The sequence below is a fragment of the Mycteria americana genome, chromosome 13 (genome assembly GCF_035582795.1).
Source record: "Mycteria americana isolate JAX WOST 10 ecotype Jacksonville Zoo and Gardens chromosome 13, USCA_MyAme_1.0, whole genome shotgun sequence".
In the NCBI taxonomy this organism is placed as follows: domain Eukaryota; kingdom Metazoa; phylum Chordata; class Aves; order Ciconiiformes; family Ciconiidae; genus Mycteria; species Mycteria americana.
Window position 1 is genome coordinate 11,529,063 of NC_134377.1, and position 23,412 is coordinate 11,552,474.

The 23,412-nt window shown below is 41.3% G+C and overlaps 1 protein-coding gene across 2 annotated transcripts; it reads right to left on the reverse strand.

Annotated features, from left to right (window-relative positions):
- Positions 1–2,544: 2,544 nt before the first annotated feature.
- On the reverse strand, positions 2,545–18,411 carry VPS37B (VPS37B subunit of ESCRT-I). 2 transcript variants are annotated; one of them, XM_075515820.1, is made up of 4 exons: positions 18,258–18,411; positions 8,756–8,927; positions 8,026–8,108; positions 2,545–6,898 (listed from the first exon to the last, which is right to left on the reverse strand). In XM_075515820.1, the coding sequence occupies exons 1-4, from the start codon at positions 18,360–18,362 to the stop codon at positions 6,398–6,400; spliced, it is 861 nt and encodes a 286-aa protein (XP_075371935.1). In that variant the 5' UTR covers positions 18,363–18,411; the 3' UTR covers positions 2,545–6,397. The 2 variants fall into 2 exon arrangements, with proteins under 2 accessions (XP_075371935.1, XP_075371936.1); XM_075515821.1 differs by lacking the exon at positions 18,258–18,411 and adding an exon at positions 11,407–11,691.
- Between the last annotated feature and the right edge of the window lie 5,001 nt (positions 18,412–23,412).

Sequence of the window (23,412 nt, forward strand, 5' to 3'; positions counted from 1 at the left end):
TTCTACTCGGTACCTGTAACAAAAGCAATGGAAAATAATCAAGCGAAAGCTGTGAAATACTATATTCTGCTCCCTTCCACCAAGGTTAGTACAGTACAACTTACTTTTCTTGAAGCAGCTTTCAAACAGCCTCTTATCACAGCCCTTCCCCACCCTTTGGCTCCCTCAGCAGCCAAATCTCCAGTAACCACAAATTAGTTTGAACATGAGCACACAAAGCAGCTGAAGTTCACTAACAGCATTGCTATAGAGAGCAAAGTTTACAAAACACAAGTGTCTCTGAGATCACTGGGAAAAAAAGGTCCATTGAAATCAAGCACACAAATGGAAAACACTGCCATTACGTGCTCTAGGAAGTCAGGTAAAAAAAGCTTCTGTAAAAGTATATTTTTAAGAGCCCTTAATTAAAGCCATGAACAGCAGCCACCCATTTGCAAGGTATTTTATTTCCCTTCTGTGCCTAACATACCAGTAGCAGTGACTAAGGCACAAGTTATGTGCATCTGGGCAGTACTATTTTTAGTGACAGTATTTCCTGAATAGCCCAATCAGAAAAATGACTTGGGAAATACAGAAATATCAGCTAATACAATCATTTAACAAATGCCTCCTAGGTATGCAAGTTTAAATCAAAACAGAAAAATACAAAGATGGTATGTATTCCCCTTACTAACCATCTACCCACTGCTGGTAGCAGTGACAACTAATACACACACCAGCCCAAAGGACATTATTACATTTCTACATTTCTCCACAATCAGCATTTTCTCCTCAATCAGGTGGTCTTGTTCCAGTGCTGAGAACCGCAGCCTCTTTGTCACCTCCCATCCTCTAGGGGATGTGGCCACCTTCTTTCAAGACTACTGAATCTGTCAGAAATTAGCCCATCCTGAGCAGTGGTTGCTAGAATAATGTGCAACTTTAAGGGCACGTAGCAAGGTGTGGAATTAGCTTATATGCTGAGAGGAAACGTTTTTAGCTTTGAAGGAAAAAATAATTCCTACTCATCATCTACAGAGTGCAGAAAAAGCACCCTTGAACAGGTTGGAGATAATAAGTAGCACTGAAAGATAGCCTCTAACTTACAGCAGGATCCAGGGTTCAAGGTATGCACTAGCAAGTCTTCCAGCCTCAGCAGTCTGCGATTTGTCCTGCAGGTAGGGAGAAAAATGGAGATTTGGCTTCAGGTGAGGTTGAGAGCCCACCACAGGCTGCCCAGGGACAGCCTGCTTTAGGGACAAGATGTCAGCTGGGGCACCAGAGTCTCAACAGGGCTTCTCTAAAACTTCAGTTGACACAAAAATCTCTCAAAAGAACTCAAGGCAACACGCGTCTTGTTTCTAGTGACAAAGTCTCAGAGAAGTCGACATAGCTGTAAAAGACTTGTATCAGGGTTGATTAATATACAACCAGAAGAGGACTCAAATTACAGGACCAAGTGCTACTGAAGGATACGTGTAGGCTTGCATGGCCTCCGAAGCCAGCTTCCAAAGAGAAGGGACAAGTCAAGCCCACATGAAGTACTCCTAGTATATCACTGACACACCACTTGCCGCCTTTGTGTCACTTTGCTTTTTTTGTTATCCATTACACAACTGACATGTGAGTCCCCTACCTGGCAAGGTCTGACTGTACTGGTTGCCTCTCCTTTGCACAGGGAACAATCTCCCGGTGCATGTGAGCCACGGAGAAGGGCAATCCGAACCCCAGTATTGGAAGAGGCACTTCTTGAAGTTTTGCACGCACCTTCTTCAAGCTGAAAAACACAGCCGTTGCTGCAAATTCTCAGGAGAGTTAAAGAACTGCAGTTTTTACATAACACCATCCCCTTCTCTCGCCCACCTGCACTGAGTCAGCACAGCAAGTTTTCCTCATCTGTAGTTTCCTATTTCTGCATCAGCAGGTTATCAAATCTCCGTAGCCACCACAAACGGAACGTATCAAGAAATAATTAAAAAAGGGATTTTTCTTCCATATATTATCAGTTATTCTGCCATAGGACTTCTATTTCACATTGCTATTAAAGCAACAGATATCACAGAAAATTACATCAGGCCTTTTCTGACTCATATTCCTAAATAACTTTGGTTGACTCATTTCTCCTAACTTGTCTTGGCTGAAATCTAAGTTTTTCTTTCTTCTTTTAACAAATGAAAATGGCTTTCCCCCTTCCTTCAGTTTTTCCAGGTGAAGATTCTGAACACTTCCACTGTTCCAGCTAATTGCAGGAAACTAAAACAAAAGCGAAAGGATTCCACCTGGCAAGACAGCCCACCTACCTTGTTGCCATGATTACAACGTGCAGAATCTACTCTGAGCATGCCTATCCTGTATCAGCTACATACAAAATGGACTCGCTATATCCAGTCACTAAAACCATGGCCAACAGATTTACTATGAATAATTAAAGTTATTTTCTTGCAAATTTATGTTCTACATTCACCTACAACTGTTTTTTTTTTCTACATAGAAACCACCATTAGTATTGAAAAACATGAATATAACTCCACTGTGATTAAATGAAGCCACAATAGGAACATGACACCAAGAGAGATATGCTATTTTATTTAAAACCAGACCACAGTAGATTACAGAAAGACTTATTATGCAAACAAATCCACTGTACGTTTCACAACTTGCTAGGCATATAAAATTGCCCCTTTATTGGACTGTCCAGGATTACACAGAGGAACTGTTCAGGTGCAGGACGACTCTACCTCCTCAGAACTCAATGTTTGCCAAGTAGCTCTATATTCAGGCTAAAGGAATTGTCGATTTGAGCTCTATATCTAAGTCATTATTCCAGTTTGAGAGGGCAGAGAAGTCCTAAAAGAGGTCAAGACTGAGGTTGTGGAAGTTGGGGCACTAAAGTAACAGTTACCCATGACCAGACTGTGCCCAGGGCTCTGCCTCCTGGCATCACATGAAAGCTTATATTCCATACAGTCCCTCCAGGGTCACTGATACAAAGGCGACCTGTGTGGATCAGCTGTGCTAGAACAACTGACTCCGCTTCCTCTAGGAGACAGCACTAGAGTGCAGTGAAACTCATCCGTGAGTTTGAGCCATTCAATGCCGATCACCAACCAAACCACCTAACCACATACAATTGAATTAGTCATAACTTACAAAACTGCATACAAAAGACTGGCAAAAATAATGCCATCCAAAGAGAGCATTTCCAATGCTACCAACACTCTAAAGCCGTGTGACACACCATATTTAAAAGATTTTTCTCCACTCCAATTGCTTTGGGGAAGTATATGCTATTTGCAGCAGACATTAGAAATCCTCAAGACAACATAATAATATATATATTTCGGCAAGCATACTGAGCCACCCCCTCTCAAGTCTCAGCTTGCCTATCGCATTTTAATCTCACTATCTTATAAACAGTGCAAATTAGTATGATTCTAAACATCCTAGCCATAGCAGAATTTATTTATTAGCTATAACAGAACAGGAGAAGCTGTTGAAGGGCAACAGGTCAAAAGCACTGACACATCTCTTGCCCGACTCATTCAGGTTAGTGTTTTGTAACACTTGTTTCCGAAAGGATTTAAACAGCTTTCCACATCTTTCTCCTTTACTCTTACACGTTACCAGCAGTCAAGTATATATTTACAGTTTGTGCGCACACACACACAATTAATGGCAAAACGTTTTCCATGAGCAGCTGGATTTCAGTTATGAGATTGCTATAACTGAAACATCATATTAGTTACATTACCTATGTTCAAACTTATCCATCAGTGAAGGCAACTATAAGCTTACAAATAGCAGATACAGCCTTTGTTTTTTCTGAAGTATGAGGGTGAGTTTTTTTGTAAAAGAAAGTGCTCTTGAAGAGCCCTTAAATTAGAGTTAAGTAATGGCCATTCAAATGATAAAAATGCTAATATCCTAGTATTACAATCACAAGTAGTGATCCTAAGGCACATCAGCCACATGCATATGCAATAATGCATTGTTTTGCTTTTAGACAGAAAAATTGCATTAGCTTTGTATTTAGTTTCCACAAGAGTTTGTTTTTAGATAAAGTATCCCTGAAAGGTCATGTTATCACAAAAGTTACCAAAAGACAGAAAATTTAACAAGTAGTAAAAATATTTTTGGACTACTACCACCAATAAAGTTAGATACATAAAATGCAGTGCAAATTCACAATACACTTATCTATCACCTCCGTCACTTCTGAGGATTTTCAACCCTCGGAAAAAAAGTTGGCACTTGATAAGTGTAAAATATACCTGGTTGTTTTTATTAAATGTTAGCAAAACTAATTTGAGAGTTTTAGAGTTTTTGTGTAGCAGGCTCAAAGTATGAATTCTGTACTCAGTCACCACCCTGGTAGCCCCCACCCACTTTAGTTCTTTCTAGGACACAAATCATTTCTACAGCAGACTTATGTTTAGCATTCAGATACAACAGCTGCCATCCAAATACCAGCACTAATAGCACAGCAAAATTACTTTGAAATGAGTCATAATTAACCATGCTTATACAAAGCTTCAGTGAGAAAATAATACCAAGAAAAGATATTACACTATTTAAAAAAAAAAAAACCAACCAAAGAACACATCCTGTACCATCACTAGATTACAGAAAAAACACACTTTGAAAACAAATCCAATGCACATTGCTTCACAAAATCCCCCATCTATAGAAATTTTCCAGACTTACACTGGGGAATTGGTTCAGATGCCAGTAACACTGACCAAACCTTCTGCCCTTTGTCTTCAGAAGGCAAAACAAGCCAAATAACTGTATTTTCAGAATAGAGAGCTTCCTGTTATGAGCTTAATTTCAGATTAGTATTTGCAAGCAACCACCACACTCCAGAGGAAATGATTAAGGGACAGTCAAGAGCCTTACGTAAAGAAAAAAAAATAGATATTCTATTTTGACTGATGCTGTTTGTAGTACAGACTTCCAAACAATGTAGTGCATTCCAGGATAATGATATGAAAATATTTTGAAATAATGCAGGGGCTACGACAGATTCTGGACTGTGAGCCTCTTAAAGTACCATTAATTAGTTGAAAGTTGTTTGTGGATGTGAGAAATTGATAATGAATTTATGGATACGTTCTGCACAAGCAACAAGTCTTTAAGATTTGCCTCCCCAAATGCTAAATTAAAATACCAGCATGTGTCTGCACCTTAGACTTCAACAGTCACACTGAGAATGAAATATGAGCTCCTTTAAAAAGCCTCCTCCTCCAGTGGCATAAGAAGTCAAGAATGGATTATGTAAGATGCAAACAGCCACTGTGGAGTTCAAAAAGCTTTTCCGTTTTGCCTGCTTGCAGAGAAACATTAACTGCAAATTCCAGATAGACACACATGCCAAAACCTGCAAAACTAAAGGAAATGGGAAAGTTAAAAATAGTTCTGTCAAGTGAAAGACTGAGTTTGAGGGATAAAATGAAATTGCGGAGCTTCAAGTAGGCAATTGCATGATGTGAAAACCCAGTATTTGATTAAGAAAATACCCTGCCTAGATTCCTGGAATCACATGATATCAAAAGCTAAGCACCTGTGTAAAAAAATCACTTCTGTATCCAAGGTGTGGAAGAGGAAAAAAAAAACCAAAACAAAACATAAGAAAGTCTTAATAGGCAAGGAAATAAAAATGCCTGGTAAAGGTTCTATAAAACTCTAAACTGGCTCTACAAACAGTTTAGTTTAATTTCAAGAGACCAGGACTTTCAGGATATCAAGCTATTTGGGAGTGGGAGGAGTGTGTACTTTTGTTATGAAAAGTCTAAGGTAACAACTGAAATGTAGAAATGAAAGTCTTGTAACTTTTACTGTCTAAAAACCATAGAACATTTTCTGACAAGAGTTTCAGCTCAGTGAGCTCTGAAAACGTTGTGCACCTGGCCACAAATGCCACTGTCTGGGCACACTGCAAAGGATGCTGATGCAGTCCATTGCAACTCTTTGCCCAGTATTCAGATATAGTTGTTACTATCCAAACACTGGCACTGATAGAGAATTCTTTAGAGAGACAAATAGCTCCCAATTTGCCACACATACATCCAGCTGCAATGGGAATACATCAGAACAGAAGAGGATGCTGATTTACCATCACTAAAGAATTCAGAGTGTGATTCGTTGTAATGTCAGGAAATCCACTGTACATTGTTTCACAATTTGATGGATTTACAAAATTTATACCCTATCACCTTCCTAGAAAAACCTTGTTGTCACTGATATTTGAAAACAAAAATAATCACATTTACCAAACACAATTGCAAACCTCTGTGCCACAGCTCGGATTTTGTACTCCATTGTGCAAAAAACAGAGGCTTTCCATTGCCGACATTAAGTCTCTGATGGGGAGAAAAAGGAAATATAAGCACCAATACAGAAGTTAGGCGCACCAAAATATTCACTGGAGGATAAAGCCAGGATGTGGTGGAAGGCGAGGTGGTCTTTGGGGAAGAGCTGGAGGATACTGTGGTACAAACTGAGATGGGTATCCTGGCTGTGGCATTTGACTTGCAGACTGAACTCCTGGTCGAGGGGGGAGAGGAGGATACGGAGCACCTGGATAAGAAAGAGCTGGTCCTGAACTCATGGCTGCAGTAAACTGAGTAGGAAAGCGTCCTGCTGGGACTGAAGAAGGTGGAGGGGGTGGTATTCGTCGGGGCACAACTGAAGGAGGAGTGTTTGCATCCGAAGTGTAGGAATCTTGAGGTGCTGGTGTTGGCTCAGGTGCTCTCGGCTGAGCCTGCGGCTGAACCTGCGGAAGTCTCTGTCCCTTCAGCACCATTTCTTGGAGCTTCTCAATTTTTACACGTCGCAGGTGAGCCAGTTTACGCTTGCTCTGGTACTCATCAATGAAGGAATCCAGTGGTATTTCACCATCAAGAAATTTTTCTGCCATATTCTGTCAAATATGGAACAATCTCTTAGAAAACGGCATACTGCAAGAGAATCTAAATGGCTTCTATCCTAAAAATAGCATAATTTTGCCTGTGATTTTCCAGCTTGCATATGGAAGATGACTGGCATACTAAGAATTCTGAGCAGAATTTTGAATTAGTTATTACTCAGAAGCAGTAGGAGTTAAGTAACATTTTTGCTTAAATTTATACTGAAGCAACATCAGTAAGAACATCTGAATCTAGCTCTGAACGTTCCCCTGATCATCAGAGATGGGAACGAATCAAGTTCAACAGCTTTTCAGAGTGCCAGCTAAGCTGTATTACAGCTCAGTACTGCTTGCAATGCCAACAGAAACACTGAGAACTCTGCAAGCCTCAGTACAGAGAGGCAGATTATTGCTAAGCCAGGTTTAATACTCACCCTTACTTGTGGCTTTGGGTAAATGTTTAGTAATTAAGAGAGGTGACCATACATATAATCACAAAATTCAACTTGTCCTGGGAATGTCTTTTTGTGATCACAACTCAGGGCCAATAAGCAGATTTTCCCCCAATGCTAACATGCTATGTAGTTATAGCAAATGTCCTACAGGCAAACCAGCAAACAAAACCAAACACTTCCTTTATTCTGAAAACAACACCACCCTTCAAGCACTTGTATGACAGTGAGTGGTGACTACTGGCACCTAGACAGATACATTGAAATCATAATGGAATATTTCACCAGAAATGCTGGAGAAAAAACAGTGCAGGCACAGTTTTTCATTAGGTTACTAACTGACATTTGTAATGGATTAATACATATACCAGGCAAACACCATTAAAAAAAAAATTCCACATTTATACACTATGAGTTTGAAGGCAATGCCAACGAACTAAGAGGGTTTGGCTTTCTTTTTTGAAAAGGAGTGTTTTCTCTCTTGAACTAGAAACATGTTAAGAGTAAAAAATTCCTCAGATAAAAAAATTCTTGCTGAAACCAAATGACTGTTCATTGAAGTTCAAAGCAAAGACCAGACCATATTCTTAAAAATATCCCTTTACACATTCAACGCTATACTGCAGCTACGTACATTCAAAGTCTTCAGTAATGGGTATAAGTGGCAGAATTGAAGTGTACTGTCATTACCTCTGTGTCTTCCTCAATCTTAGCCCCCTCTGTCTGAAGCAACGCTAGCAGTGTCTCCAGTGAAGCATTACTGGATTGTCTGTCTGTAGTGACACAGAAAGAACAGCAAATGACAGCTGGCTCTAAGTGACTTCTAACTGAAGTTATACAGCCTCAGCAAGCATAAAAATTTCTAAGGCACATATGTACAACTAGCATACTCCATTGTTCTAGACAGGATGATCTGCAGTTAAGAAAATATATTAAGGAGTTTAGGAATATTATCAGAGTGCTAAAAGCTGAAATTTAATTGCAATGATATATTTATAATATTGAAAGACAAAGCACTTCAGCAAGTGCAGTATCAGATGTACAATACTTCATAATTCAGTATGAAATGATGAAATTAAATGCAATATTCCATTAATTACCAATTAATCATTGAAAATTCAAATTATGTTTTGCTTTTTAGCAAGGTAAACGAATTTGATCATTTAGAGAACAGTAGGTCAACAATAGGTAGGTAACCACACAGTAATAGAAAGAGTCTACAGTGCTGTTACTAGGTGTAACAGAAACTTAATAAATCATTAGAAGCATGATATATTTCAGAACTAGACAAGAATGACATTTCATTTTGTACCCTAATTCACACAGCTAAAAATGAGACACCAAAAACAAAAAAAAAGGTACAACAGATTTACATTCACTTAGAAAACAGCAAATCATAATCGTCAACAGAAAGTGTTACCTAGTTTTGTTTTCTTTATCTGGTATGCTTCAAAAAGAATTTGCAGCTCTCGATATTTTTCAGTCAAATTTGATTTCAAAGACTCCAACTTTGGCTGGTACAAAAGATTGCCTTCTGCCAGACTGCGGTTGCTGGCAAGAGTCATGTCCTTGCTGTGTTGAACATTTTGGGCCTGGGGGGAAAAAAAAAAAAAGTGCAAGAAATGACTGTGAAATATTAAGCAAGACTAACGGTTATTTAGACAATATGAAAATTTCAAAACTTCTACATAAACAACAAAGTAAGCTCTCTGTAAACATTAGTACTATGGTATTAGACCCTCAACTAATAATGATACTTTTGGACTTTTTATGAACAGTGGGAATGTCTACTGTTTTGGTGGGTACGGTCAGCTTCAGCTATTGCATTCTTTTCTCATGATCTCTTTTTTCTGCTACACAAAATTCTCTCTCACAAACTGTATTTTTACTGCTCTACTAATATAGTATTTTACTAGCATACCATTTAGAAGGAATAAGGTCTATGCCACAAACAGCATGTTGAAATCATCTAAAATGATAATGGACTGTTGAAGCTTATGGGGGAAGACCTTCAGAGGAATTGGCCTGAGAATAAGGATCTCTTCTTTCACCTATGAGCACCTGTGAATGAATCACTTTCTGAACAGGAATTAATACTGACCTAAAGTCACTTTCCTGCACATTTTTTTCCACATGCAGCAGAGAGCTCATTAAACAGTTTTCTTCTCCAAGCTGGAAATGATAATTACTTGAAGAGTCTGTGTTGTGGGCACAGACTCCTAAGAACCCCCCTCTCTTCTGACCAGGGGCAGAGGTGCCCGTGAATGCTCCTGCAGGCAGGACGGCTTTTGCCCGATCAGAACAGGAACTGGGTTCCTGCTGTGCTGAACTGCCTGCAAAAGGCAGGTTTCACCTCGGTGGTACAGCAGTGGTAACTGTGTAGAAACCAGTCTCTGGGCGCTCACTTAGACATTTCTGCTAAGTGGCAGAGGAGCGCAGTTTATGTCACCCAAGTTTCTTCTAGTTCTTGCCACAAATTTATGTGAGGTCTGACCTGCTGGCTGTCACAGCTTTTTGAGATCAGATTTTTACATTCATGCCCTGCTACCTGAAGGTGTTTTGTATGAACTTTTACTCACTATTTAATGTAGATGCTTCTTCATTCCCACCTCATGCACCACCCTTACCATTCCCCCATGATGAACACTGACAGACAAAGCAACAGTTGCTCAAAAAAAAAATCTTTGAATCCCAGCAGTAACATGCAACAAGACTGCAGAGGAATGTTATCCTTTATCTTATTAAAATGCAAAAACCTAGGACTGAATCATTATGGTGCCTTCTCCAGAATATTCTTCCCCAACTGTGTTAAATCAATCCTGGATTCATGCCAAAAGCTTGTTTTTCAGTTTAATCCTCCTGCTTAACATATCTTAGCCTGAAGACATTGTTCCTAAAGAACAAATGACAATTCTCAGAAAACCAAGAGCCGCCAAGATTCCAAGTTTGCTCACACACACACAGAGGTGATTTTATCAAGACAGTCTTTATGAGCTTTGGGAAAGCTGAGTGTTTAGGAAAGTCTGCCCTGGTTGTCACATTAGATTCATTAAAATATTCAGACTTCAAAAGGAGAAAAAAAAAACCCAAGGGATCTGATTTCAGATTTTCAGTCTGAATCAACAAGTGGGACAGTTTTCCCACGGCACATAACTGATTCTATTAAGCTGCCTTCAAAATCAATGAAATGTTTGGTACACTTTTTGTGACCCCCTACATTAATACGCCCCTTCTAGCCCACATCATCCCTGTTTAGCTACAACAGATCTTATTTACAGACAGTTGCACTGAATTCAGTGCAAACACAGAGTACAGTGCTTTGTTCCTTTCACACTCATGGGTGGATATAGGAGAGCCACACCTCAGAAAAAGGAAAAGAGGAAACCCAAACGAGCTATTTAAAAGCCCCAGAAAAGGGCAGGATCAGAATTCAGGTGTTCCTGGCAGTCTGAGCACATGACTAGGTGCATCAGGTGAAAATATTTTCCAAGTGTAGCAGCAGTGTCTTCAAAAACAATTACTTCCTTTTGAAATATTTATACACTGCTTTAATCTTCTAAATTCAAAATTGGCTCAATGTTACTTAAACACACATTTGGCCCCAGATATTGCTCTTCAAATACCGAAGTTTTACTCTTACACCCTGTTCTTGCTAAACCACTTTAAAAAAAATCAAGTCGGGGATAATGCTGAGTCCTAAAGTCTATATCAATCAAAATTAAATTCTATTCCAAATTGTGAAAATCAGAGAAACTGTGCTTGCAATACTGTTTTGTCTTCTCGAGATTCTCACATCAAGACTAAACAAGCTTCCAGCCCTATGCTTGTGTTCAACTTGAATCTTTTCCAAGAATAAAAAGAAAATCCTCTCTTCTCACTTTTGAATCCAATGCAAAATAATTTAAATTAAACTGGCTGCTTCCATTTGTTTCTTCTCATACGATCTAATACTGTTAGACTGTTGCTTTCAGAAAGCCTCAGTCCCCCTATTTTACATTTTTTCTAACAATTATGAAGGGAACTAAAATACACACAATTTAACAGCTTAATTACTGGCATCCAGCTTCTTACCAAATCACCTGCCATCACCACAAGTTTTGTTAACTAGCTGTCTTCTGAACTGCCAGCCAAAGAAGATTGCGTGCAAAAAGATTCATGGTTTCTGATGCCTCTCCTCTTTCACCATTTTAATGAGCAAACTACTTCCTTCAAGCAACTTCAATTTGATCTGGTGATTGTATTCTCACTGCTTGTAAGGCTGATACTCTCATTTCAAAGCAGTTGTGAAGTCAGTCTGGGAAGACCAGTTTTATGAGTGGACTTTGATCTTTGTTCAGGATGAAGAACATGTGCATTTCCTCTAGAGAGAAAAAAAACCAGTGGACACAAACCTATAAACATTTCAAGAGCACAAATCCCAGGAAAAGGAATCTTTTACTGAAATCACATATAATACAGAGGAGAAGGAAGAACTCCAGGTAAACAGACGGAATAACAGAAAAAGCTTCCTGAAGTCAGATGAGGCTTTTGTGTTGTTTTTAAACACTATTTTTAAATAACTCTCCTGCCTCAAGTTATCATAATGTCTCTTAACAGGACTAGGGAGGGGAAGGAGGAAGCAAATACCTAACTTTCTATAATGATTTTGTGAAGAACTTGACTTTCATAGAATCATAGAATCGTTTAGGTTGAAAAAGGCCTTTAAGATCATCGAGTCCAACCGTTAACCTAACGCTGCCAAGTCCACCACTAAACCATGTCCCTAAGCGTCTCTTAAATACCTCCAGGGATGGTGACTCAACCACTTCCCTGGGCAGCCTGTTCCAATGATTGACAACCCTTTCAGTGAAGAAATTTTTCCTAATATCCAGTCTAAACCTCCCCTGGCACAACTTGAGGCCATTTCCTCTCGTCCTATCACTTGTTACTTGGGAGAAGAGACCAACACTTGCCTCACTAAAGCCTCATTTCAAATAATTTCAAATGTGTAAAGATGAATAAATACCAGCATGACATGATGTACCCGACTTGTAAAAATAAGGAAAAAAAAACCCAAAAACCCGATATTATGACAGCATTTGGAAAATCACATTTACCTGGCTCAATGGCAGACAGCCACAGGTCACCTACCTACATCTAACACAAAGTGACAGCCATCCTTTCCTGTCCTTAGCATCTGATATCTAGCAATTATGGACTACTCTAAACTTAAGTGAAAGTCTTAAAAATACTTGTTTTAAAACTGAAAGAAGTTCAGGTATTTGTAATCGCACTTTAAGTTACAGTGCTTGAAATTACACAAGACTTAATGACTCAACTTTTTCCATATTATAGAACTTCTAAGAGCAGCACATTTTTTCTACAGAAGCTGAACAAAAAACATGATTGACATTTAATGATCAATTCAAGTGTCACTCTTGAAGTCTCCACTTCCAGCATTAGTCTGTGTCAAATTTCTTTAAAAAATGGACAGTTGAAGAGACGAGAAACTCAAATTGAATCTTACTCAAAACCATGAGAAGAACCAGTTCCTCAAATACAAGGTAAACTTAGGAATAATGAAACTTAAGGAGGAGCTGGTGAAGACCCATCCACCTGTTCAGGACACTGAAATGCTTCATGTCATTGAAAAAAGTTTGAAGTCTGTGGAATGAATGAATTTTATTTCACAACAAATAGAACAGATAGAATCCCAAAGCGATGCAACTTGAACACAGTCATGATTTTGCAAACCAGAATAATCTGGCACTGATGTTAAGGTCCGCGTAATAAACTTTTCTGCAACTGTTCCACTGCATTTAGAAGTTAATTCAAGGAATCAGAAAAGCAAACACTGTGAAGTTAGCCTAAAAAGCCCTCTATAAAAACTTTCAAAAAACATTAACTCATTTAAAACAAACAAAAACACAGTTGCAAAATCATCCAAGGGTCAATGATACAGTACAGCATGACCAGTCTATTAAGATTATTAATGCAGCACAAAGCATGCTTTCAGCATCCATTCTCAGCTTTCCACAAGCCCAAGACAATAGCCAAGCAAGAAATACATCCAGTAGAAGTTATTTTGTTGTCAGATGCATTGTGCGACAAAAATGTGTATTAGCAGGGAACTGCTACTGCATCAGATGTTCACCTGCCTACTGGAAGTGCAATGAAAAAAAGTTATTAAGAGAAATAAGCAAACAGCATGCGAGACTCTAGCAGAATTGCTAACAAGACTATTGAGGTCATGAGCACTTCAACAGGCAGGAAACATTAATCTCAAAACAGGTGAAAAATACCAGTCAGAATAACAAGACAGAATGAGACAGGACAATATTAAAGAGAACATACAGCTTTTTTTTTTTAACTGCTAAGCTCTCACTCTGAATTCTGAATGGGACAAATGGGGCAACAATACTGAGCTGCTTATAAAAGGATTTTAATGGCAGAAGGATTGCTCAGCACTGAGTAGAGACCACTCAAACCAAATTGTGTGTGCTGCAAGAAAATGAAGCCATGGACACACAGAGGTTATTAAAGACAAAAATCCTGGTTTGTGCAGCACTTCAAAACTTAAGATGCTTAAAGAGTAGATTTCTTTAACAGAAATAATTTGAATAATTTTCCTCAAGGATTTATTTAATAAGCACTTCCAAGAACAGGCAGCAGCAACTGCTTTGGGAACTGAGATTCTACTACTTTCATCAGCTGCAGCTTCATTTCATCCCACTTTTAAAAAGGAAGAAAAATGCTGGATAAAATTAAAACAGCAGCTAGTACTAGCTTAGCAACATTTTTACTGTTTATCATTTACTCCAAAATAAGGGTTTGCACCAAGAGTTATTTGGGCAAAATGTCTCCAAGAAGAGTCACTCCTGTTCATCCAAAAGCACATTCCCAGAAGAACGATTCCAGACCAGATGCCTCCCAACATGCAGTCTTAGCGCTTGAAATCCCAGCTACCCACAAAGTCCATCAAGTGCTGCTATAATTATAAGCTTGCTTTGGCAAGCACCACAGCAAGTAGTCTCTCGGTACTTTCAAGAAAAAGTCTCTTAAGGAGCTATAAATAAAAGAAGTTTTAAGTGGCACCATTTTAATTGCTTTATACATAGCACACATCCACGTTAGTTTTAGGTTTCTCTGGTCTTGCTCTAGTCTTTATCATTCCCACATTCTCTCTTTCACTTACACATACTTGTAAATTAGGAATAAAATATGCAGTCACACTGCAGAAGTATAACGATGCACATTTGGAGTGTCAAATTAACCCCTGAAACTGGAGCCAACAGGTGCAGAGTAGGAGAATAGAGACTTATTTTACAGAAGAAGATTTAAGCATGCTTTTCATTACATACTGGTGAATGATAATACACCTTCTAACAACATCTGTTTGGTAATAAATGTTAATACATATTCCAAAAGTAATGAGATTTGCTAAATTTAGGTCTTCTGATTATGTAAGTACTAGCTTTAAAAATGACAAAATAAAGGTTAAAAGGTAAGCTGCAATTCCTAAACGTTTACTCCAAAGGAAAGAGACACCCAGAACTGCAATTTGCACTCAGACACAGGCAGGTTACTCATTTGATGCTTAGCTGGAAGAGAAAAATCTACAGTTGTCACCAAGTCTAATTTCTAACTTTGTAACTAAATTTCATGTTTGGCAAACAAGAACATAACCACTTGCACAATGTGGTTTTAGAACAGGAGTGGGAATCCAAGAAATCTGGGCATGCATTCACATAGTTTTAACATGGACTTTCTGCACTGCCCAATCTTTCCAAACGGCTTTTCTCAAAAGGACTACACTCAAAAACCCCTTCTGTGCTTGCCAGTGTACTCTGAAATCCTGGAATGAGAGGAAGGCAATAAATTTCTGACTTCTTCATTTCATATAATTAAGGTCTTGAAAAGTAAATAATTTTTGGCAGTAGAACCTTAGCGGTCAGTAACACAATGTTGCACTGTTACTAAAGTGATGTTCCAGTAGATAAAAAGAAAACTAATTTTCACAGGAGAAATTCATCGAGCTACCACCAGTGTCAGGTCACAAATTCTCTCATCTATGCTGTTATAATATATAATCTATAATTGGAGTTATCACACCGATATTGACTTTTATAAACAATGTACTTTTATTTCATAAAGATGAATACTGTAGATGTACTACAGAGATTAAACTCAAAGGATTATTAAAAAAAAACTCCCCAGTTTTAAAAGACTAGGAGTACCAGACAATTGGCTTCCTTCCTCTTTCTATCAGACAAGATGTTCGTTGTTCAAGCGCTAAAAGCCCAGAGGCTTCAAAAACAACCTTACAGACAGAAAAAGCAGCAGCTTAGCTCTTTGATGCCACATTTTCACATACCTGGGGATACAGTGTGAAGGACACTGTATATGCACATTACCCCAGCGAAATAAGAATGTCTGCATGAGCACACACACAGATAGATATATATATATATACACACACACCCACAATGACATATACGAATCCTGCTCAAATGCTGCACAGGAATACATTCCCTTTAAGGCTGGAAGGTGCCTATTTTTAGCTATTAGCAAGAAAGCCAAGTGGTTTTCCAAATCCTCCTCTTTGTGAACAAAACATTGTTTTTTGAGCTGGATTTCCCTTGCAACGAGGAGAACAAAGGTTTTTTCAATTATGGAATAATCAGCTTTAGCCAACTTTGCCACTGAAAATACAAGTGACCTCAGAGAAGTGACTCAGGAATCATGATTTCATTGGCATGCCACAATGAAATTATGAATCTAAGGACTTTGGAATAACGCTACAACCTAGATACACATGGACTGACAACCAAATACCTACACAAGTAGCAGTGAAGTCTCCATGGTTCCTCCTTAATGTTCAGGATTTCCCTTTCTCCCTCTTCCTGCCACATACTTCACAGTGAAAAATCAGGACCCAATAGCACAAACTCAAGCAGTAAACAATTCAGTGAAGGCAAAAGCAGAAAGAGGAAGAAATATTCGAGCATGGCCAATTCCTTCCAAGGTGGGTAAATGCATTTCTAGTTGAACAGACTCTAGTAAAAGACTCCACACACAATAAAAAAGGATTATACCAGACAGTAGTATAGCCATATTTCCACACAGCTTGAATACCTTCAAACCTAGCCACACTTTGCAAACACCACAAAATATTCCCTCAGGCCCGGAGAACTTTACTCTACAATTTAAAAGCCTTCTGTTGCCAGCAAAAGAGGAAAACCAGAGGGTCAAACTGACAATATGGTCTAGTTCTGCAGCAAGAGAGAATCTTTTCTACCATGGTCATGAGGTTTTCTGTTACTTCTGACCTACGTCTTACGAGTGTATTGACAAATAAATAATTTTAAAAAAAGCCCACTGAGCCAGGCCTTCTGCTGATGTACCTTGTCAGAAGTCATGCTGAAACCAGCAATACTGCACCCATTTATATCTTTACAAAGTTAAGCCGGTTATAATCCGTTGACTTTCCTTAAATATCTAGTCTTGATACAGAATAGTAGTCCTGCCCCGCAGTAAGCCATGGTGCCTCAAAGATCCCTACATGTTTTACTTATCACAGCAGTATTTTCTTCAGCAGTTGCTTCAGCAGTTTAAGTTCTCAAAATATAAGCTCACATGAAAAGCCATTATGCCTGTCCCCCTCTCATAAATCTATTTACACAAAATTCAAAATACAAATTGTTGCATAATGCAGCAAGTAAATTCCCTAGGACACCTTATTATCTCAGCACCTTCAGTGGGCCTCTTCATCTGTAACACTTTGACAATTTGGTTTGAGGTGATCCAGAACAATTTCCAGTACCAAAAGGGCAGGAATCTTAGTTTGAGGGAAAGCAATTATAATTGATTTTACTTAATAAACTAAGCTTCTTTCTCAAGGATATATTGCCACTTTTTTTTTTTCCCCTGAGGCTTTTGTCCTCTTATTTAAAAAAAAAAAAAAAAAACAAAACACAAAACCAATAAATACAAGACCCAGAGAAGTACAGCACATTTCTTTCTTTTAAAATTTTCATGTAAATGGTTTCATCTTATTTGTTGTTAGCTGACTACACAGTTAAGGGTCTTTTAGGAGCATCTGTGGTCAAATAAACCTGGAACAGCCTCATATCAGAACTGTAATACACAGAGTCCACTGGCATACAGAAAAAACAGTAAAGACAACCACAGCAGCAGGAAGAAAACAGGCTTCTATTTTGTTTTAATAAGCATAGATCCAAGAGTACGGCTTAGAGTCTGATACACTGACAAAGACATTTCAAAAAGGCATAAAAAGCACGAGAAAGCCTGACAGCCTTCACTGCGCCCAGCATACCAACTCGGGCACACAGAAATCTCTTTCACATTGTTTTGAATTAAAGTTGCGCTGAGATCGAGACCACAAATAGGACCGACTTCACCCTGACAAAATCCTTCATCGTGGCCAAGGCACAAAACAAGGGCTGTATTAACGGAAAAACTGATCCCACCTCCGGTCCGTCAGTGTCTCCTCTTTTAGTACAAACCGAGCATTTTCAGCACGGCGAGCCCTCAGCCCCCCTCCTCTGGCACCCAGCGCTCGGGAGAAGTGCCCGGGCACAGACCCCCCCGTTACCGAGGGCCAGCGAACAAAAGGCCGGGAGGGAGAGAGGGAGGGAGAGGGGCAGGCAGCGCTTCCCGCAGCACAGGGGCTCCTCATGGCCACTCCGCGGCGGAGCCGTGCCCGCCGATCAGTCCGAGCAGGGCCGGGAGGAGGGAGTCACCTGCGCCGGGGCTGGGGGGGAGGCGGTCATTGACACCCCCCAAACAGCAAGTGGTAACGGAGGCGGCGGGACAGCGAGCCCCGAGCGGCGGGGCCCCGCGGGCAGCGCCCCGGCGGGCTGAGGGGGGCGGCCCGAGGGGAGGCCGCGGCCCGGGCGCGGGGCTGCGCTGTCGCCCCTCACCTCTTCCATCTCGCGGGCCATGTCCTGCAGCTGCTCCTCGTCGTCCAGCAGCGCGCTGAGCTCCTGCAGGCTCAGCGCCTCCAGGCGCCGCACGTCCAGCGCCATCCCGGCGCGGCGCGGCGCGGCCTGGCCCGGCTCGCCCCGGCCCCGCTCCCGCTCCCACTCCCGCTCCCGCCGCCGCCAACCGGAAGTGCCGCGGCGGTGTCGCCCCGGCCCGGGGTGGGCACCGCCCTCGGCGCCCCCTGCTGGGGGGGGCGGGGCGGCAGCGCGCGGGGCGGGGCGGGGCGTACCAAGGGGGCGGGGCGTCGGGGGGGCAACTGGGGGGGTGGGCGCGGTGGCGGACGATACCAAAGGGTGCTAGGGGCGGGGGGTCCCCGCGGCTGAGGGGAGGCGGGTGCCCAAGGGGGTGGCGGGCGGCTGGCGGGGGGTGAGGCCGGGGTGGCCTGAGGGGATCCGGGAGCGCCCAGAGCGAGCCGGGCGGTGGGGAGAGGGGGAGGCTGGGGGTCTTCGGGGGAGCCTGTCTGGGGCTCTCCGTGTTGGACAAAGCCCACCATGGGGTCACAGCGCACCAGGCCTCCAGCCCCCAGGCCCGAAGCGGGGCAGGAGAAGGGGCCCGGGGTGGCAATGCCTGGCCCGGGAAAGGCTGCCCGCTGAGAGAGGCCGAGTGGCGTTTCCTAAAGGCGCCGGGCCTCAGCCTGGGCCCGCAGAGCCCCTCACAGAGCGTGCTTTGTCTGCCTCGCTCATGTGATGCCGCCCGGTGCTCGAGGCCCTCGGCGTCCCGAGGGATGGCGGCTGTTGGAGTAGCCGGGAGGTCAGACGGCTGGCTGGGATGGCTGGGGCTCAGCGGTTTCATTCACCGACCAGTTTCATTTCACAGACCGGCACGGGGAGCGGACTCTGCCCTATGCCCGGCAAGACGTGGAGAGCTGAGCTCTGAGCCTTCACGTCAACACCAGATACAGGCAGTTACAATGCTCCTACCTGGAAGTATTGTAGGCATGCTTGTTCTCCTTTTGTTTATAACTGCACAGCTGTAAATCAGGAAGGAAAATCAGCAAAATTATTTAACTCGCGCTTCCTTACCAGGTTGGGACTTGGCTACAGTAAATCTCAAAAGAGTGACTACATTATTGTTCTCAAGCCTAGGCTGAATACCTATTTAGGTTAAAAATAGCTAAAAATCGTATCTTGCCAAGCTTTGGTGCTAGGTCTTTTTGCCCATCTTAAGCACTTTCTTCTTTAAGAGTGAAGGTCAAGAAATGATCTATCAAATGTGTTTTATGGTGAATTTAAATACTTTTGAAATGTAATGTAGCAAAAGCTCTGCATCAATTAAAACATTATAGCTAAATTTTGTTCTAATTTACATCTGTCAAGTCACCAACACTTTACTAGGCACTCTGTGGTAACAGTTTGGAGCAGTAACTCCCCACTTACTACTGATGTTAGCATAGCTAATAAAGCCAATTATGCCTGGAAACAATTAATTGTGTTAACATAGCCTAAGTTGTATCCATCTCTAGGCATGCACCACCTTCCTGGCCTGCTTTTGTAGCTAGGGGATCGTGGGCATGGGTGTGCTTGTTTCTGTGTGTGTAACACCAAAGAGAGAACCAGAACGAGCACATGAGCCAAAGGAACAGGGCAGGGAATGGCCATGTGGTCATTGTCCTTTGTAGCTGCCATTTTTGATCTAACTGGAAAAACAAAAATCAATATAGTGAACTGAATCAATCTCTGATGTAATGCTATTAAAATGTAATGATGTTACATTCAGGAAGTGACCCGGTACTTCCTGGCAGAACTGAATGAAGACATGACAGCTATATGTTTGTTCTTTTGTACTATAACTAAACTCAGCTCTCCATTCCTCTCACCCCTTCCCCCCCCCACCCCCCCCAAAGTCCCCTCTGTCATTATTATCCACAGGTAATAAAGACCAACAACATGACACTGCTAGAGGAAGGCTTCCTGGCCTTCTGGCTGCTTAGTGCAAAGCTACTGTACAACCATGATGCAAACGGAATGTATTCAGAGGCAGGTAAGAGCGAGATGTTTGTGCAGCAGGAAGCTGAGCTGAGCTTGCTTAGGGTGGGGAGAAGGTGATTAGTGATACGGGCATGTGTCCACTCATCCACGTCAACGCACCTGCCTGTTGCTGTGGTATGTGCTGAACTCCTCCTTGTGTGGGGTGCTCTGCTCGGAGCACAGATGAGTAAGCAGCTGTACCCCTTGGCAGTGACATGGGTTTGCACGGCCACTACAGCCTGACCTTGTTATTTAAAACCAGCAGATAGTTGCCATGCCAACATGATATCATATACCGTATTTGCACACGGCCATCAAAAAGATAGAGTTACACCTTTGTGTTAAACCAGGTTGTAACTCTGCACATGCAAACATACACACGTACGTATATACACACACACACGCAAATAGAGGAATTAGTTGAGGGATTAAAAGAAGCCCTTTCTTCCCAAGAACATTAGTGATTTTAACTTCATAGCATAGCTAAATAATTGGTATGGGGGGAGTGTGGTTTAGAAGAGCCTGACTCAGCTTCATGTTGTAAATCTAGTTTTACCACTACCTTTTTGCATGATCCGGAATGGAGTTCTCAGCTTCCCTCAATCATAGTGCCTTTTGCTTAAAAAGAGGTATAATAATAACCGCTCAGTCCCAGGCTGAAAGTGGAGAGGAAAAGTTCACACTGAATAATGCTTGTAGGGGTACTCTGGGTGAGTATCTCTGGTGAAGGGCACTACAGTATGATAATAATTGTATTGTCAATATGCTGTCAGGAAAGATGGTTTACAGTGACCTTCTAAGGAGCTTTTCTGTAACTATCTAATTTTTGTTTATGTTGCATGGGGTTGATGGAAGTTCACTGCTCTAGACATCAAGGAATGGATTATTTGAATTAGTCAATGGTAATCTGTATTAAAGTTAGAAGCCGCATAATGCAGAACAATGAAGTCCTCACAAAATGCACAAATGAACTAATTTGTTGTGAGCATTCGTGCTCAAGTACAACATATATTAAAAATACCACTTCTCCCTATGTAGATATGTTTGGGTTCTGGGGCTGTTGGAGAGGAGTGTCTCTATTAAACATCTGGTCTGCTTTTGAGTACTTTGATCAGCATCTGCATGTGATTGAGTTCTCAAGTTTTGCCAGAAAAGCAGCTGAGGTTGAGAGACAAGGTAGGGGTCAGCCACTTTTTTATAATTATATATTCTACTTGGACAGGTAGGAAGGTGCCTTTCCATTCAGCAGTTTTCATGAAAGATAAAGGTTTTGTGATAGCATGTCACTTGGACAGAATATGAAGGATTGCAGATAAACCAGGATTTTAGGCTACAGGGATTATCAAATATTGCAGTGCTGCAGGCTGAGATGTATCAGCTACCAAGCCCCAGTTCCTATTTGCCTTTGCTAAAATCCTTTTGAAGGGTGACAGTATTCATGAACATTAAAACTGTAAGCAGGCAAAGTACAGAACTCTACTTATTACAGGAGAAATGGAACAAAAATATTGGGAAGATTACAGTGGAAACCATGTCATGGTGAATAAGGAGTCAGGCTTCAGTCTTGGGGAGAACTGGCATCCAGCCTAGTTTAAATTAGATGTTAGATTTTATTTTTTTTTCTTTTTAAACTTGATCCTGGATTTCCTTCTGTCACCTTATATCCTTTTACGGTCAGTAGCACCGTACCCATGCATATTTATTAGATTTAGACATATTTTGCAAGTCACCTTCACAACAACTTCTTTTCTTTTCCTGGAAAAACTGGTTGGTTATGTAGAGACTGAATTTGCAAGTCTAATCTTTGGCGTTTATTAACCCTTATTAGTCTGGTTGCTCAATGGACAGGCAAGTTTTCAGGCTTATTTGCAATTTAGTTTCCTTCTATATATTAATCACAGTCCATACTTCTGTTTAGATTTCATAATCTAGATTCCTTCACACATGCAAATGACCTGCATATTCAGAATCCTGGGAGAGAAACAGCGGTTCTGTTTGAGAGAGAACAATGGTCCTGCTGTTTGAGAGAGCAAGAATTAATTGTTAGTACTTCTCTCCTTTCTTTCAAGGAGCCACAGGCATGAGAAGAGGAGCAGGTTTATATACCTGCACATACTTTCTTTGCCTTCAGCTCATAGTGAAGCTAGAGTAGAAAAGGCAGATACTGTTTTTCCCCCCCAGACTGACACATCTCTGAACCTGAGCTAGAAGCACTCTATTTGCTTGTGCTATTTCCAGACCTGCTGAAGGCCTAGAAAGCGCAGCCACTGAACAAACACAGTTGCTTATTGAGGCAGAGGCTGGTGCACTGGGAGACAAGTTGTTGGAATAAACACAGCTGCGTTTTTTCCATTACACTGTGTTCTCATTTACTGGGTCAGTCAGCCACATACCTTGTCTGTGCAAAGGTACAGGGGTAAATACATGTCCTTGGGGAATTGGTAGGACTATAGGATCTACTCTTGAACTTCATCTTGGATAGGGTTCTCCAATGTTTAAATCAAATAAAGCTGTGGTTATACCTATTACAGGGAATGGTTAGAGCTTATTAATAGAGAGGAAAACAACCTGCTATGGAATATACAGTCAACCTTTGCAATCACTTGTGCTTTCAAACACCTAATTGCTTCCAACTCTGCCATGACGGTCTTCAAGCTGCGCTCCCTGAGTTAAGGTTTCAGATAAACCCATCTGAGTTCCCTGCAGAGAATACTCTTCCTTTTTAGAAGAAACTTTTTATCTGCATGGCTGTAATTGAGAAGCTCCTGAACAGATCTTGTTCGCGTTCCCATGTAAATGTCAACTCTGGGCAAACCCAGAGCCACAAAATACTACAGTTCAGGGTTTCAGAGGGAACAGTGGCCTTGTTTCCAGGAGAATAACCTGAAAAACAGAGACTGCCCACAGGCAGCGAGGCCCAAGGGACAAGGCAGCTCCAGGAGTTGGCTCATACCCCAGCACTGGAGCAATTCCCACTGCTGCACTGGGTTAAGCTCATCTTCATTGCTGAGGGCATCTCTGACCCCAGTTTTCATTTCAAAAAGAAGTCATAGTTGGAATGATTTTGAAAAGCAGGATTTTCTGTACAGTCACAGGGTTTGTACTGGGCCAGCAGAAATGTCTGCAT

What these genes read in the sequence shown, in the direction of transcription:
- VPS37B (XM_075515820.1), bottom strand. Translation starts at nt 18,362, where the DNA reads ATGGCGCTGGACGTGCGGCGCCTGGAGGCGCTGAGCCTGCAGGAGCTC. An exon ending in TGGCCCGCGAGATGGAAGAG is followed by an intron (nt 8,928 to 18,257) that starts GTGAGGGGCGAC and finishes TTTTCCCCCCAG; the next exon opens with GCCCAAAATGTTCAACACAG. An exon ending in GATAAAGAAAACAAAACTAG is followed by an intron (nt 8,109 to 8,755) that starts GTAACACTTTCT and finishes GTGTCACTACAG; the next exon opens with ACAGACAATCCAGTAATGCT.